Source organism: Juglans microcarpa x Juglans regia, chromosome 6D (genome assembly GCF_004785595.1).
Source record: "Juglans microcarpa x Juglans regia isolate MS1-56 chromosome 6D, Jm3101_v1.0, whole genome shotgun sequence".
NCBI classification, from domain to species: domain Eukaryota; kingdom Viridiplantae; phylum Streptophyta; class Magnoliopsida; order Fagales; family Juglandaceae; genus Juglans; species Juglans microcarpa x Juglans regia.
Window position 1 is genome coordinate 4,892,635 of NC_054604.1, and position 16,651 is coordinate 4,909,285.

At 32.3% G+C, this 16,651-nt stretch overlaps 2 protein-coding genes across 3 annotated transcripts; one reads left to right on the forward strand and one right to left on the reverse strand.

Annotated features, from left to right (window-relative positions):
- Positions 1-8,168: 8,168 nt before the first annotated feature.
- LOC121234797 (hypersensitive-induced response protein 1) lies at positions 8,169-11,972 on the forward strand. Of its 2 annotated transcripts, none has more exons than XM_041130897.1 (6): positions 8,169-8,434; positions 9,752-9,964; positions 10,355-10,475; positions 10,642-10,733; positions 10,822-10,918; positions 11,445-11,972. In XM_041130897.1, the coding sequence occupies exons 2-6, from the start codon at positions 9,776-9,778 to the stop codon at positions 11,801-11,803; spliced, it is 858 nt and encodes a 285-aa protein (XP_040986831.1). In that variant the 5' UTR covers positions 8,169-8,434; positions 9,752-9,775; the 3' UTR covers positions 11,804-11,972. The 2 variants fall into 2 exon arrangements, with proteins under 2 accessions (XP_040986831.1, XP_040986832.1); XM_041130898.1 differs by lacking the exon at positions 8,169-8,434 and adding an exon at positions 8,668-8,719.
- A 547-nt stretch (positions 11,973-12,519) lies between these two features.
- Positions 12,520-14,707, reverse strand: LOC121268803 (mitochondrial outer membrane protein porin of 36 kDa-like). The gene is made up of 5 exons (XM_041173065.1): positions 14,525-14,707; positions 14,323-14,409; positions 13,714-13,775; positions 13,326-13,552; positions 12,520-13,140 (listed from the first exon to the last, which is right to left on the reverse strand). Exons 1-5 carry the CDS (start codon positions 14,565-14,567, stop codon positions 12,834-12,836), a joined length of 726 nt encoding a protein of 241 aa, XP_041028999.1. The 5' UTR covers positions 14,568-14,707; the 3' UTR covers positions 12,520-12,833.
- Positions 14,708-16,651: the final 1,944 nt, after the last annotated feature.

The following is a 16,651-nucleotide window of genomic DNA, read 5'->3' on the forward strand; positions in this document are numbered from 1 at the left end:
ATACTGTAAATATAATAGTCGAGACCAAAATCTTTTCAATTCTAGCTCTCTTACTCTTTCTTAATTCAAAAATTTCTTCACTTTCTAAAGGAGTAGAAGAACTAGCTTCAGGAAAAATATTTTTTTCTAAATTCTTGTCCTTTTTTGATTTAAAAGGAAATTTTTCTTCATGAAAAATTGCATCACCAGATTCAAAAATAACTTTATTTCCAACATCAAAAAATCTATAGGTTGTGCTATTTTTTGCATATCCAAGAAAGACACAAGTAGTAGTTCTAACACCCAATTTGGGCCTTTTAGGATCAGTTAGCCTTACAAAAGCCAAACAACCCCAAACTTTAAAATAACCCAAATTTGGCTTATACCCTCTCCATAATTCAAAAGGTGTAGTTTTTGAATTTTTGTAAGGCACCCTATTTAAAACATTACAAACAGTCAAAACTGCTTCACCCCAAAACCTTAAAGGAACGCCTGAGGCCTCGTTTGTTTTCAGGAAACATCTCATCTCATCTCATCTCATCTCACTTCATCATTACAACTTTTTCAAATCCCCACACAAAATAAAATAAACAATTCAACTTTTTCAAATTTTAAAATAAAAATAATATTAAAAAATATATTCTAATAATATTTTATTCAACTTTTTAACTTTAATCTCATCTCATCTCATCTCATCTCATCTCTGAAAACAAACGAGCCCTGAATCAATAAATATTGCATTCTCGTCAACTCAATTAATGTTCTATTTTTTCTCTCAACTACACCGTTAGATGCAGGTGAATATGGTGCAGTAGTTTCATGAATAATTCCCAAGGACTGAACAAAAGTATTAAACTCATTTGAATCATAGTCTCGGCCTCTATCACTTCTAAATCTTTTAATTTTTCTACCAGATTGATTTTCAACTTCATGGAGAAATTCTTTGAATTTTTCAAAAGCATCACTTTTATTTTTTAATACATAAACATACGTATATTTTGAAAAATCATCAATAAAAGTGATAAAATATCTATTTCGTCCACGAGTTAAAATTCCTTCAAATTCACAAAGATCAGTGTGAATTAAATCTAACAATTTGGTATTTTTTTCAACACTTCTATGAGGCCGTTTTGTAATTTTTACTTGACTACAAACTTAACATTTTTGAAAATCCTTTGTCAGTTTGGGAATTAATCCTAAACTACTCATGATAGCAACATATCTACTATTGATATGACACAAACGTGCATGCCAAAAATCTAAAGAAGAAAGCATATAAATAGAAACATTCGATGCATTATGCTCAACAATCAATTTAAACATATCATTACAAATATAACCATTGTCCACAAAAACTCCATTTTTCGTTATAACAAAATTATCGGATTCAATAGTTTGTTTGAAACCCGCTTTGTTGAGTAAAAAACTTGACATCAAATTTTTCCTCATATATGGTGTATAAAGCACATCTTTAAGCGTCAAAATACACTCAGAGGTAAATTTCAGTTCAACTTTACCACTCCCAACAACCTTGGTTTTACTAGAATCACCAAGTGTAATATTTTTCTCTATTTTAAAAGTAGTATAACTTTTAAACACACCTTTATCATAGCAGATATGCCTATTGGCACCAGAATCTATCCACCACCCTTCAACAAATTGAAAGGGCTTATTGAGACGTCCATCGCTTTCCGTGAACTTTTTAATTATAGGCTCTATCTGAACTCTCCTTAAAATTGTTAGTGAAATATACAATAATGTAATAAAAATTACAATAAAATTAATATTCAAACGAAACCAGTTTGGACTGATGCACCGAAATATCGCTCTCTTTAAGGAGATTCAAGCCTTCTGCGGTGTACAAAGTCTCAAATTAACCGGTGCAGCAGAATTTTTTCTTGACTTGACTCCTCTAGGATACAATAGCCCAACTGATCGTCGTATATCCCAAACCAACTCTGCACAAGTGGTTGAGCTCAAACCTCCATCAAAAGAACACATTTCTTTTATCTAGAAAATACTCTAAAAAATATATATACTCTCTAAGCTTATTTTTCTTATCTCACTTTTTCTCAAATATATGCCACACTCGTACCAAAAGATAAAACAAATATATATAGATGGAACAAAGAACAAATCTGGACGAAATGGACATAACGAAAAAGAATTAAAGGCCAACATCCAAATGTAATAAAGCCATAATAAAGTAAAACTAATAAAGTGAAAATTGAGGCCATAAAAAGTAAGCCCGTTAACCAACGGCTACAAAAACCAACGGAAAGAAAAGTAAATATTAAAAATACTAACAGCGAGCCATTAAGCAACTAAATAATAAGTGAAGCATAGAGTAAATCTCATTTGGGCAATCCGTCTTACAATCTATGCAAAAAAATCAAGCCCACCAAAGAAGCGCTCAACATATGGAATAAAAGTCACTTCAGGCAAATCAACCACAATATTCTTCAAATTGAAAGTGAACTTTTTGAGGTACAAGGCAATCTTATGACTCCTTCTAACCAAGAAAAAGAAAGATTTTTGCAACGTAGAGTTCACAAGAAAAGAGAATATGAAGAAAGCTTATGGAAACAAAAATCCAAACTCACTCGGCTAACTTCAACGGATTTCAACACCAAATTTTATCACTTGACAACAACTATCCAAAAAAGAAGGAATGCTATTGAAACAATCAAACTGGGACCAGGTATTTGGTCTATGGATCCTCTTGAAATAGAATCTGATTTTATTAATCATTTCAGCTCTATATATTCCTTTTCAAATCCAATTGTTCCGGAACATTTGGATAATCTCTTTGATAAGCAAATCTCGGACATAGAGAATGAATCTCTAACTGCCATACCAGAAGAAAAGGAAATATTAGAAGCTTTAAAACAGATTCCTAGTAACAAAGCTCAGGGGCCTGATGAAATGACAGCTCTCTTTTATAAGCATTACTGGAATATTGTCAAGAAAGAAGTCATACTAGCAGTGCAACATATTTTTAGCAGTTTACAACTTCTAAAGCAGATTAATCATACCAACATTGCTTTTATCCCAAAAACGTCTAGTCCAAACCAATATCGTCCCATTAGCCTTACCAATGTTAGCTACATGATCATAACCAAAATCATGGCCAATCGTCTCAAATGTCTACTCCCAAAAATTATCTCTCTACTCCAAACACCCTTTGTCTCTGGTAGAAACATCAAGGAAATACTATCATAGCTCATGAGCTATTTTACCATCTCAAAAGGAAAACAAGGAAAAAAGGTTTAATGGCAATTAAGCTAGACATGAAAAAGGCTTTCGATCAGGTGGAATGAGAATTTCTATTCGTAATGATGAAGAATCTGGGTTTCAATAAAAAAAATAGATAAATTTTATAAAGGAGTGCATATCTACAGTGTCATTTTCCATCCACATCAATGGTTCACCAAGAGGTTTCTTTAAATCTCAGAGAGGTATTAGACAAGGTGATCTAATTTCACCCTTTCTTTTTATACTGGTCATAGAAGCACTATCTAGAATCTTATTGAAGGCTGAAGCTCAATAGAAACTAAAAAGGGTACAAATTAGCAGAAGTAGTCCAAAGTGTCACATTTACTATTTGCAGATGATACAATTATCTTCACAAAGGCAATAGAAAAAAATGCGTAAAACATATCAGAGTGCCTAGTAAAATATCAAAGTTGGTCTGGCCAGAGGATAAATCTGAGTAAATCTTTAATGTTTATTACCAGGAATACAAGACAAACAACAAAAACAGTTATCTCCCAATGGTTACCTTATAAAACAACATTGACTAGAATGAAATATCTGGGCTTACCAACCTCGTTCAACAGAAGCAAAAAAGAAAATTACAATGAAATGCCGACCAAAGTGGGGAAAGAATTGGAAGGTTGGAAATCAAAGCTACTGGCCCAGGCAGCTAGAACTATGCTAATCAAATCTATAGTAAGCACAATACCAACATATCATATGAGCTCTTTTCAACTGCCAAAATGAGATTACTTCATACAGCTTTCAAAAACTTTTGGTGGAGATTCTCAAAAGATAAAATTCATCATATGACATTAAAGTCTTGGAAGTCTATCTGTTTACCAAAAAAAGAAAGTGGCATGGGTATCGTATTAATGGAGAAGATGAATCAAGCAATGCTAGCAAAAACAAGATAGGAATTAGGTGGACCTACAAATAGTTTGTGGCATTCAATCCTTACTGCTAAATACCTAAAGAACACAACTTTTTGGAGGCAACAGAGAAGACAACTGATTCATGCATGTGGAAGGGAATACTCAAAACAAAAGATTTGCTCAACAAAGGTCATTGCTTTCAAATCTACAGTGGAGAATCTGTATGGGTTCCTTTGCTTAATAACTTCAAACCACAGCAAATACAAGGTATGGCCCTAGCTCACCCAACTCTTTCAGTTTCGAATCTCATTACCAGTAATCCTAGGAATTGGGATGTTCCAAAAATGTGAAATCTTTTTGATTAAGAAAGTATATCAGAAAGACAAAAAATCCCTCTCTCAGTAAGATCACTTGAGCAAGACAAAGTTGTTAGGGCCCTAAACCATAATTGGAAATACTCTGTTAAAACAGCTTATCAGGCAACATTGCAATCCCAAGTCTTAGATCAACATGGCTTCTCAATGTCACTTTTCAAGTCAATGTGGAGCCTTAAAATTCATGATCGGCATAAATTATAGATTTGGAAACTACTGTGGAATATTCTTCCTACTAAATCACGAATTGGTGATTTCATTCTGCTTCAAGATCAAAAGAATGTCCACTTTGTAACCAAGAGAAATAGACCCTAAAACATCTTTTTATAGAATGTCCTGTCATCAGAATTTTGTGGCAACAGAGCAGTTGGCCACTAAATCTAGCAAGATTGTCTATTGATTCTATATCAGACTGGATCAGAATGATCATCTATCCAGAAAAAGAATTGGGACTTCGAATATAAGAAAGACACCACTTCCAGTTATTTGCGGTTATAATGCTAGATTTTATTTGGAGAATGAGAAATGACATTGTCCACAATCACAATTCCTTGTCACTTGAAGAGGCAAATGTCTAGCTGAAACACATATATGAAGATTATAAAGAAGCTTGGAAAGAAAGACATAGTCAACATAGCAAAGAAGAATAATGGAAACCTCATCCTCCAAGTTATCAAAGCTTCTCTTTTGATGCAGCAGTACGTGACCAATTCTCAGTAGTCTCAATAATACAAAGAAACCATAGTGGAGACATTCTGGGGATAAAAAGGGAAAATGTACAAACCATTATCCTTCTAGTGGTAGAAGCCTTAGCAGCATAGTTAGCATCCAACCAGAATCTAGCAATAATAGAAGGGGATGCTCCGTCAGTATTTACATCTATTGAGAATCCAGATTCCACTCCATTCTGAAACATCTCAACTATTATTGGGGACATTCTTCTCAGCTCCTAGCATCATCAAGACTGAAAATTTACTAAAATATGTGGATCTCAAAATCAATATGCGCACTCAGTGACGCAGTGGGTAGTTACCAATTATGTTTTTGGAAGCCTACCCTTAGATAATATTCCTAGTTGCTTCTTGTATATTGATAGTAGAAAGGATCCACCTTAAACTTTTGTACCTTTATATATATATATATATATATATATATATAATATGCTTGATTAGATAAAAAAAGAAAAGAAAAGAAGGATATCGTGGATCCTTCTTTTCTCTCGTGTTCTATGCGGCTAGCCCTCTCTTGTGCCTAGTGTCTATTGTTTCCTTCGTCTGTTTTCACAATTTGCTTCTTATTTCTTTAGGCTTTCCCACTTTTCATGCCACATACTTCCTCTTATCTTTAGAGTATTAGGAGTGGACTCAATAAAGTTTGACCAAAATTTAGTTAAAGAATTCACTTTTATAAATTTCGTTAGTCACTTTTTTAACAACACTAAATAATAAAATTTTTAAATTTATCACTATTCTATTAAAATATTAATTTTGAATTTTTTATTTATTTTAATTGTAATTGTAATTTGAATATTTATTATTAAAAAAATATATATTAATTTTTTAACATTGATATTAGATTTTAAAAGAAAAAATTGGCATTAACTAATAAGAATTTTGAAGAACTAAAACTTGAAGCACTCTAGCAAGATGATATCATGTCATTGAAATGATGACTGATGGAGATTAGCCATCTTCTGTGGTTTAGTTTGGAATTTGGACGCTTCGGACTTTTGAGATGATAATGAATTTTCTAGAGTTGTATGCTCGCACGAAATGAATAGCATGCAGGAGAGGAAATTATTTATGTCAAAATAATATTAGGCCAACAACTTGTACTCAATAGATTTGGCTAGTGAAAATAATCAAAACTAAAAGCACTGTAACTTTGTTGAATCCATTACAGTAAGTTTTTATTAAATCTAGTTAAATTTTGACCAAAATATAATTTTATTGAGTCCACTATTAATACTCTTGTAACTCTAACATCATGACGCATGTTGGAAATGTTCACATTTTATTCTTATTTCCCTACATTCCCTGCAGCATTTTCTTTCCTTATTTTGTTTGCACGTTCAGCGTTTGCTTTTCTTTTCTTTTTCTGTTCAAGTCCAAAATTTATTTATTTTTACTATTCTTATAAAAAATAAATATTTCAAAACTAATAAAAATATAAAAATTAATACTACATAGTTATAATAATGCTTTATTTAAAATAATAAAATTATATATAATTTAGTTATTATCACATTCTCCAACCAGCTTATTATTAGTTTCTAGCAATTAAAGCGGCTAATAAAGATTAAAAAATATAATAAATCTCAATTCACCTCAACTCATTATTACAATTTTTTCAAATTTCAATATAAAATATAATAAATAATTCAACTTTTTCAAATTTCAAAATAATAATAATATTAAATTATTATAAATTTATATTTAAACAATATTTTATCATCTTAACTCAACTCAATTCAACTCAATTTAACATCTAAATGCAACTTTAACCAACACAAAACACACCCTTTGTTAAATGTGACTCGAATTTCTATACGAGAGTATGCTTCAACTCAAATCTCTCGAGGGAGTACACTCAACAAATAAAACCACTTTGAATGTGGCACAACACTCTTATAATGAAATATGTGAGCGGAATAATGTAAGCAAAACCAAATATCTCATATATAAATTATAAGAAGAAATGCTTGGACCCAAAAAAAAAAAAAAAAAAAAAAAAGACAGTCTCATGAAAGGATATGAAAAATACAAGATTCGGGCTACTCGCTCAGAGTTGTCCGCTCCACTTGACCAATAGTGCATTTTACAAGTTTTATTTTTAAATTTTCTATTCACATTTTTTTAATGTATTTAAATATTTTAAAAAAATAAAAAAATATATCAATACACTTAAAATCACTTCCTTAATCATTATGTAAAAAAAAAAAAAAATTCTCAGAGTGGTCAAGTTGAGCAGTCACATTTAGTGGGCAAACTAGCTTTTTCCAAAATAAAATTTATATCTCACTTCATTATATAGTCATGTCAAAATCTAAACTATGCACTATATATATTTTTTCATTGTACACTTCTTTCTTATTTCTTTGCATGTCCAGCCTTTACTTTCTTTTCTTTTTAAGTTCACGTCCAAATTTTTTATTTTTTTTATTACTCCTATAAGAAAAATAAATATTTCAAAACTAATAAAAATATAAGAATTAATACTACATAATTGTGATAATATTTTATTTAAAATAGTAAAATTATGCACAATTTGCCTATTATCAATTATATTTTTGGGTAATGAAAATGTTCTGTTTAATCTACAAGATATGTACATTAAATAAATGATAAATTAAAAAGTGCATAATGCGGATTTCAAAATTTTAAAATTGGAAATCTATATCTAGTTCCTAAAAGTCTAAGGGAAGAAAAAAACAGGGTTGTCACTATTATTTCTCAAAAAATATAATTATATATCCCACATCGTACTTTTAATGATCATTTCATTTTCATTTCAATAATAAATAAAAAAATCATTTCATTTTCCTACTATTATTAGCCACACAATTTGATCCTACCTTCTTCTCCTTTATTATTATTTGAAGAATAAATATAGATGAAAATTACTATTAAAAATATTCATTTTACATACATAATATTACATCATCTAAACTACAGTGAGTGTTTTATTTGAATAATCTAAACCTGGCTTGTGAGAGAGAAGAAAAGAGAAGGGATATGGGAAATTTCTATGGATTGAAATTGATAACGATGGCTATTGGCCTTGGGGGGTCGCTATAGCGGGGCCGTCCTGCCTGGTTCTTGACCTAGTTTTTGACTTCATCCTAAAGCAAAGGGCGAAGTTTCTCACCATCCCGGGTACTGCTTAAAATAATAACGCAGTTTCTGTTTCTTATCTTCGTCTTCTGGGATCAATTAAGAAAAGGAAATCCAGGTAGATTTTTCTCTTTAATTTCAATTCATTATGTTTTGCTTTACAAACTTGATATTTTTTCTTTGAAAAGTTAAGGAAATCACACTTGTGTTCTATAAATTGGTTTCTTTCACAATTTGGGTTCTTTTTTCTTCATGTAATTGTTACGCTATCATTTATGGAATATCTGAATTTTATATATTGAATATTGTGAAGCAGAACAAGAACCCGGTAAAATTTTCTATCTGTGATACTATCTGTGATGCTGCAAACTTTTCAGAGTTTTTCCTTGATGAGGTTTTTGAGGTTTGTCCTAGCAGTTTGCTGCTATTCCAAACAAAATTTTATACCTAAGGTAAAGGTATTTGAAAGTGAATGGAATCTTGTATTTAAAAAAAAAAAAAAAAAAATTGATGGTTTTTCTATGTAGTAAAGGTTGTTAGAGTCTTGTTAGAGTCGTCCTGGCATTGGTGTATACAGCTCAGATAGCTTAATCCTAATGGCTTTTAATGGCGACTAAGCTTAAGGGTTTAATTTGTTGACTTCTATCATTAGTATACTCAAAATTATATCATATTTAAATGGGTAATTTAAAAAAAAAAAAAAAAAAAAATCCAACATCGTCTTATTGGGGTCTATATAAGTGGCTCAAATGTCTGGTTTGTTTGAGTTGCCATACCAACTTACCTCACACTCATTTTCTTCTTTATTTTTTTGGTGATCTTCTGCCTGCTGCCTGCTGCCTTTGTCTTTCTTACCAATAGTAAGCGTCTTCTCTCTACTCTTGTAAACCTTTGAGTTATCACTTTCGATATAAAACGTGCTTGGTATGTGTATTCATGGCATGATTTTTCTTTTTCTTTTCCATTTTTAGACCTCCTTTCGCTGCATATACTTTTTGCCTACTTTTTATTGAATTTATGCATGGAGCAATTTCCAATATTCTTCACAAATGAAATTAAAAAAATAGCAATCAATCTGTGGTAAATTCTATTGAATTTTTTTATAATATTTATGAACAGCATAATTTTTTTAACTATTTTTTCAATTATGGGTCTCAGGTTTATTTTAGGGACCCGGACTTCAAGGAGTATAGCTTTTGTGTAGGTTGCTATTCGGTGTGTCTACTTGTCTGTCATAAAAAAGGGTTTGTGGAGAATAACTCTTGTGGTTGTATGTTTTAATATATTTTAGTCTTTATTGGTAGTGTTTGCACGGTCTCTGGGGTTTCTGACATGAAGAAAAATATGTTTTAGTGCCTATTACTTGCATACAAAGCTTTGATTGTCATTATTTTATATTTACAATTAGTTTCTGATTTTTGTGTATAAATATTAGAGATAATCAAATAGTGAAGAGAAGATGGGTAATCTGTTCTGTTGTGTACAAGTTGACCAATCGACTGTGGCTATCAAGGAAAGATTTGGCAAATTTGATGAAGTACTTCAGCCAGGATGCCATTGCTTGCCTTGGTGCCTTGGAAGCCAGCTTGCTGGGCATCTCACTCTTCGGTTGCAGCAATTGGATGTGAAGTGCGAGACCAAGACAAAGGTTTGTAAATTTACATAACCATGGAGTTGACTTAACCTTTTCGTCTTGTGACACTAGTACAAGCATATAAAAGGCATCACTTGACAGGCTTGCTTAGAGCATGTGATGCTGATATGCTCAAAGCCTGTGATGAAGTTTTCTCACCTAACTTATCAAAAAAGTTTTCTCACCTATAAATTTATGCTGTTTCAATGCAGATTGTTTTTTTTTTCAATTTTGGTATGTTTATATTTTATTTTTGGAGTCCAGAGGAATTAATGGAGGAAGTACTGTAGTTTATATGGAAGGAAAGATAACTCGAATGAAAATTATTTTGGCAAGGCTGTTGTTACTTGTTACATGTGCCTCGGCCATGTGGGTTATTGATCTTTGTGATCATTTGTTCTCCAGGACAATGTTTTTGTCAATGTGGTTGCATCCATTCAATACCGTGCCCTGGCTGACAAGGCAAGTGATGCCTTCTACAAACTCAGCAACACAAGAACCCAAATACAAGCTTATGTTTTTGATGGTATAAACTGAAAATCCTACTGATACTATACTGACATGCATGTGACTTGATGTGATATCCTGCTGGGATTAATTACTATTTCTGTCTTCTGTATGTTTTTAGAACTAAAATTATATTTATCACAAATATTATCAGCTAAATGGAGTTTCCTTTTTCATGAAATTAGTAATCAGAGCTAGTGTCCCAAAGCTTAACTTGGATGATGCTTTTGAGCAGAAAAATGATATTGCCAAAGCTGTGGAAGATGAACTTGAGAAGGTAGACTATCTGATGAATTAACGGTAGTGAAAGATCACAGAGGCTATAACTTGTGAAACTGTTGTTCTTCCTTTGTGATTTCTCACAGGCTATGTCTGCTTATGGGTATGAAATCGTACAAACACTTATAATTGATATTGAACCAGATGAGCATGTGAAGCGAGCAATGAATGAAATTAATGCAGGTATGTTACATCACCGATTTCCTTTCTCACTTTGGATTTGTGAATTTTCCCCTTGCTATTTAACCCATCTCAGTGTTTATGTGGAGATGCTAAATTTCAGTATCATCTGATGAAGTTGTCATTGTTCAGTGTTAAAGTTGTTGTGCTAGAAGATTGTCAATGGGGTATACCCTGTCAAATGGTTATTCTTGCGCCCCCCATGTCCATGCCTACCAAGTGGCTGGATTTAGTATAACTTAGATATGGTAACCAGAGTTGTTTTCTCAATTGTTTCTATAAAATCAGTAACAACTACAAAATAAGCTGTTTCCTAGGAATAAGGGTGCCCAGCTTTATGAATTTCCAGAGTTTTGACCAGATATAATCTAGTTTACTTTACTAAAATCTTCTGGTGACTGTTCAGTTCATGTTTGCCTGTATATTGTCAAGTCATTGTCCTCTGCTCCTTCTTCTCTTGAAGTTTTAAGTTTCTTTTATTTAGTAGAGTTTATATTTATTTATTTTTCTCAAAACGTTGTGTTATCAGCTGCAAGAATGAGGGTGGCAGCTAATGAGAAGGCAGAGGCTGAGAAAATCTTGCAAATTAAACGAGCTGAGGGTGAGGCCGAGTCTAAGTATTTGTCTGGTCTGGGTATTGCTCGCCAGCGACAAGCTATTGTGGATGGCTTGAGAGACAGTGTGCTAGGCTTCTCTGTTAATGTGCCTGGGACCACAGCAAAGGATGTCATGGACATGGTACTTGTTACCCAGTATTTTGACACCATGAAAGAAATTGGTGCTGCCTCGAAATCATCTGCCGTGTTCATCCCACATGGACCTGGTGCAGTTCGTGATGTTGCTACTCAAATCCGTGATGGCCTTCTTCAGGGTTCTAGTCACCAGTAGTGTTGTTGATTTTCCATTTGTATGCCTCTAATAAGTTCGTGCATGGACGTTGATATTTATAACTGGTGTACTATAATCCAACATGAGTGACTGTCATATTAGTTTGTTAACAATGATTATCATTGTTAATAGGAAGTTTGAAGATGTCCCATGTATGTTAAGTTGATCATTTCGAAACTATGTAAGTTGTCCCAAGTACTGTCATATTATTTCTGGTCGTGAAACTTGAGAGTTGTTCATTCCGAAACTTGATCCTTGTGCAATGTCTTGATTCAACTGAAAGAAGAGAAATACAACGAAATGTTCTTATTCTTTACAAAGGTTGAGCTAATAAAATAGCCCTAATAGCCCTAAATAGCCCGTGTATGTCTTTGTATACACTTGGCAACTTAAAGCTCATCGAGACACATAAAACCTTGTAAAACTCAACTTTTCTCAAAGATTTAATGCCACCAGCCCTCTTTGCTAGATCCTTTGTTCAGAGTATATCATCCTTTTCTTTTTTAGGTTTTCAAAAAAGAAAAACTTCTAAAGACATAAAAAGATTACATAAAGTAAATCTACAAGCCGATGTAGTTTTATGAAATCCGTTAGATCTATTTTATAATAAAAGTAACTTTATAATCTAACGTACCACATCAAGTCACATTAGTTTGTGAGTTTACTTTTGTGTAATCCCTTTGTGACTAAAGTATTTTCCTTCAAAAAAGCCATCAGGAGTAATTTCCATTCATTAATACTTTTACCATTTTCTGGAAACCGGTATACATATATCTTTCACTTTCTCAAGTACATGTCCAATGGAAGTGATGCAGAAGTATACACTAACTTACTTCTTCTCCTGCCTCTTAAAAAAATACAAATAAATTATTTTACTTTTACTAGAATAGTACCTCTAACTTACTACTAAAGTATTTGCCTCAATATCTTTTTGTATGACACGCAAAAATTATTCCAGGAAAACCATAAGTTCCATATGTTTGTACTTTTGTTGTGTGGATGTAGAAGAAGCTTTCTGTGCTGGCTTCTTCTAAAGGTTGAATGCCACAGACAGACCAAGATTAGGAACTCTCCTTATGTCCATAAAGTCCAGCTCTCCACCAATTGTTAGAACAAGCTTTTCGAACAACTCTTGCTGAATAAGAGCTCCTGCCCTGCCATAAGTGCTTAATCTTGCCTTCAACAATGTAAAAGGAAATATTGCATGCTGGCCACCAATAGTGAGGGCAGTGTCATTGACTGAAAAGGTATGCTTGAGTTCTGCTGCAATGGCAGTGTTGGTCGGAGGGTTGATAACGCGGCAACCGGAAACCTTCCAAGTGTCAAGCATGTCATTCCTGCATTGTTAGAGAAGCTTAGCTCATCAAACAAACATTTTGAGTTCATGTTCATAGTAAATAGAGATTAGAAAATTTCTGTTTACTTCTCAAAGAAAACAACTTTCTTTCAAGAAAAAAACTTTCTTTCTTTTCTTTTCTTCTAAAAGTTTCTTTCTCCAACATTTCATGGGAATAATGCTCACAAGTTTATGGAAGCAATAAGGAAGTCACTGCTGAAGCTCAAACCAGCATTGACTTTGTTGAGTGTTCTAGTTGATATGTCAAAGGCTAGGTCAGTTCCAAGAGATAGAAAATCGCTTCCTACCACACCCGACAAGTTTATGAGGGGCTTATATCCTGTAATTGGGTTTCCTTTCAACCCCAATCCTCCTGTTATCCCAGCATAGTCTCCCGAGTATTGCAGCTCCACCTGTTACCACAATCACTGTTGTCTAAGAATTGGATCTCCTGTACTGTATAACATGGCTCTGGCTCAACAAGGAAGAGGGAATCAAAGGTAGACAAGGAAATGCAAACTAAAATAGTAATGCTAAACTTGTTCAGATTTCAGATGGGAAGAAAGTGACCTACTCTTGCAGAATCCGGAATGTCTAGGTTAAAAAGGGTCCTTAGTCCAGGTGCAATGTCTCCAACTGTAAAGAGTCATAGGAAACTAAAATATCAGATTCAGTTCCAGCTACTTTTTTTCAATTGAAGTTCTGTAACAAAAGCATGATGGCAAGGAAGAGAGCTAATATTCTTGCCCCTCTACAGTGCTACTTGCTCTCTTGCTTATGGGGTTTATTGCAAATTATCAAGCAATTTATTTGGTTCTAACTAACATAGATTTAATACAAAATTATGGCTGTCCCTTTAATTTACATAATCATTTGACGACACAATGGCAGAAATTTTATAGACGGGGAAACAACATTTGTTCATGACTGCAATGAGACTAGTCCAAATTAAAGAACAAATCCTTTTAAGATGCTGTCTTCAATTTTTCACAAAGGGAAATGATTATAAATGTTTCTTAATCATTCAAGACTAGTGAGGACGAAGACAGAAGTAATGGTTTATGCAACACCATGAATCCTCTGCAAAACATGTTGAGAATGAATTAATTATTCCTAGCCTTCTTTAGCTGAACAAAGTCAAATAAGAATAAACCGTAGCTTACTAAGATTGAGAGGAAATTACTTCGACAGGAGATATCAAGGCTGCAATCAAAGCCTTGGAACTGGCAGAGATTAGGTGGTTGCTGAGCATAGCCTCTGTATAGAAGATCTAACATAGAAGTGAAGTGAATCCATGTGAGCATATACCACAAAAGAGAAACCACATGCAACTTTAGTAAGAAATAATTCTAGATATAAATTAGAAACCACAAAGGAAATATAACCTCTGGCCCTTTTGCCAATATCATGGTATAAACCAGGGAACATGGTTATTTGTTGTTAAAAACCTGTGATGATGATCAATGCTTTTGTTTTCAAGAATTAGAATTGGTTGGCATTAAATTTATTGAAACTGGGAAGAAGCAGCCAAAGAGGAAGTTTCCCTTTGTACTGAGAGACAGAGGAATGGTTGAGTGAAATTTCCAAGAACCGGTTGGAAAGTGATTTAGCGGACCATTTAACCCAGAATGTGGTCTAATTTATATCGAGCTGTCTTGCTTCTTTTTGACACTTCCATTTTACAGTACATGCGACGGTAAGGAGGAACAAAAACAAGAAGAAAACGTCTTAGCTGAGCTGAAGCAGTACAGAGAATAGACTGCTGTACGATGATTTGGTTCCTTTACCTTGTTGGTACAATAAATAGTTGTAGATGTAAATTTCCCAAACCTCCATAAGAGAAGTCTTTGAACTTGATGGACCACCTCACTCAGTTGATGAAGGGCAACCAAGAGTTACTAGTTTCAATGCTTTCAACCTCAGTTTCATCAATCTTTAAAAAATTAGGAAAAACTTATTGTTTGGATTCAGAAAGTGTTTCATCTCATCATTACAATTTTATCAAATTTTTACAGAAAATATAATAAACAATTCAACTTTTTCAAATTCCAAAACAATAATAATAATAATAAATAATATTTCAACAATATTTTTTTCAACTTTCATCTAAATTAATCATATCATATCATTTCTGAATCCAAACAATAGTCTTCCAACTTTTTTTTTTTAATTTTTTTTATGGAAAATACTATTTGAACCTATAAAAGTGAACGATAAAAGTGACTGATTGATTTTTTTATTTTTTATGTTTTTTACTTAATGTTTAAGAAAATGAATATTAATGAATTGGTATTTTTTTTTCAAATTTTTAAAAATGTTTAAAAATATATAAAAAATGATTAATGAAAAAAAGAAGTATATTTGTACTTATAGGTTGAATTATCGGTTCATGTAGCATTACCCTTTTTTTTATTGTTTATTACCAAACTAGTCATTTTGACAAGATATTGTCAAAATTTGATATTTTAATTGAACGGTCGGATCTTAACGAATGGTGAATTTCTATTCAAAATTTTAAAAATGGAAAGTTGATTTCTGAAATTAATAACTTACGTTCACATTGAAAATGAAAAGATGGGGTCTAAGATTCTAATGGGGGATCACATGATCTTTTGGGATTTAGCATCAAATCCACGTTACCCCATGTGAATATGGGTCTATATATGTAATCATCTTTCGTCACAGTGAAAAGGGCCAATCGACGTGTAGGCTTCCCCCACTTACATTATGCGGTTTTCCGGATTGGACCTATACAATAATAGTGAGTAATGATTATAGAGTTAATTTACGCGTCATTCTTATACCATACATCTATTAAAAAAAAATATATATATAGTACATAAATGACGAGTAGAATTTTTCAATAAAATTAATGATTTATAATTTCAGAGAAAAGATTAATTTATCACTCTTTTATAATTTCTATGTTAAATGAAATTAAATTTTTTTTTTTAAGGAGGAATACTATATATTCTTGAGCTAATCTATAATTTCTTCTGATCCTAATTCATGTAATTAATTAGCGTGTGCAAGTCTGATACAAGAGTTTGAAAAAAAGTGATACCCATCATTTAAAAAAAAAAAAAAAACCACCTTTTCATTGTAAATCCCACGTACGTTCTTAAAAAAAGTTTGCGGGAGACTTACGTGTCCTAGATTCGCAAATTACTTTTCAGAATTTGAAATTGAAATTAAAATAAAAAAAAAAATTAATGAAGTAATACTATCACATTATTTGGGGTTAAATTGGCTTTTAAAATAGTTATATAGATATCATTATTTTTATTTTATAACAAATGACTTGTAAGATATATATTTATATTTTCTCCCCAATAACTCCATATCCTTTCTTTCTATCATATATATAATTTTCAGACATCTAGCGTTGATGCTATTGAATCATATGCCGTTCTAACCCTAAATTAAATGACCACAATTTAAATTTAGAATTTTAAATGTTTGAACGTCTCATTAGAGACACTTCCTCTTCCTTTTTTTTATTTTTTAATTTT

What these genes read in the sequence shown, in the direction of transcription:
- LOC121268803 (XM_041173065.1), bottom strand. Translation starts at nt 14,567, where the DNA reads ATGTTCCCTGGTTTATACCATGATATTGGCAAAAGGGCCAGAG. An exon ending in TATTGGCAAAAGGGCCAGAG is followed by an intron (nt 14,410 to 14,524) that starts GTTATATTTCCT and finishes CTTCTATGTTAG; the next exon opens with ATCTTCTATACAGAGGCTAT. An exon ending in CCTTGATATCTCCTGTCGAA is followed by an intron (nt 13,776 to 14,322) that starts GTAATTTCCTCT and finishes GACTCTTTACAG; the next exon opens with TTGGAGACATTGCACCTGGA.
- LOC121234797 (XM_041130897.1), top strand. Translation starts at nt 9,776, where the DNA reads ATGGGTAATCTGTTCTGTTGTGTACAAGTTGACCAATCGACTGTGGCT. An exon ending in TGGAAGATGAACTTGAGAAG is followed by an intron (nt 10,734 to 10,821) that starts GTAGACTATCTG and finishes GATTTCTCACAG; the next exon opens with GCTATGTCTGCTTATGGGTA. An exon ending in AATGAATGAAATTAATGCAG is followed by an intron (nt 10,919 to 11,444) that starts GTATGTTACATC and finishes TTGTGTTATCAG; the next exon opens with CTGCAAGAATGAGGGTGGCA.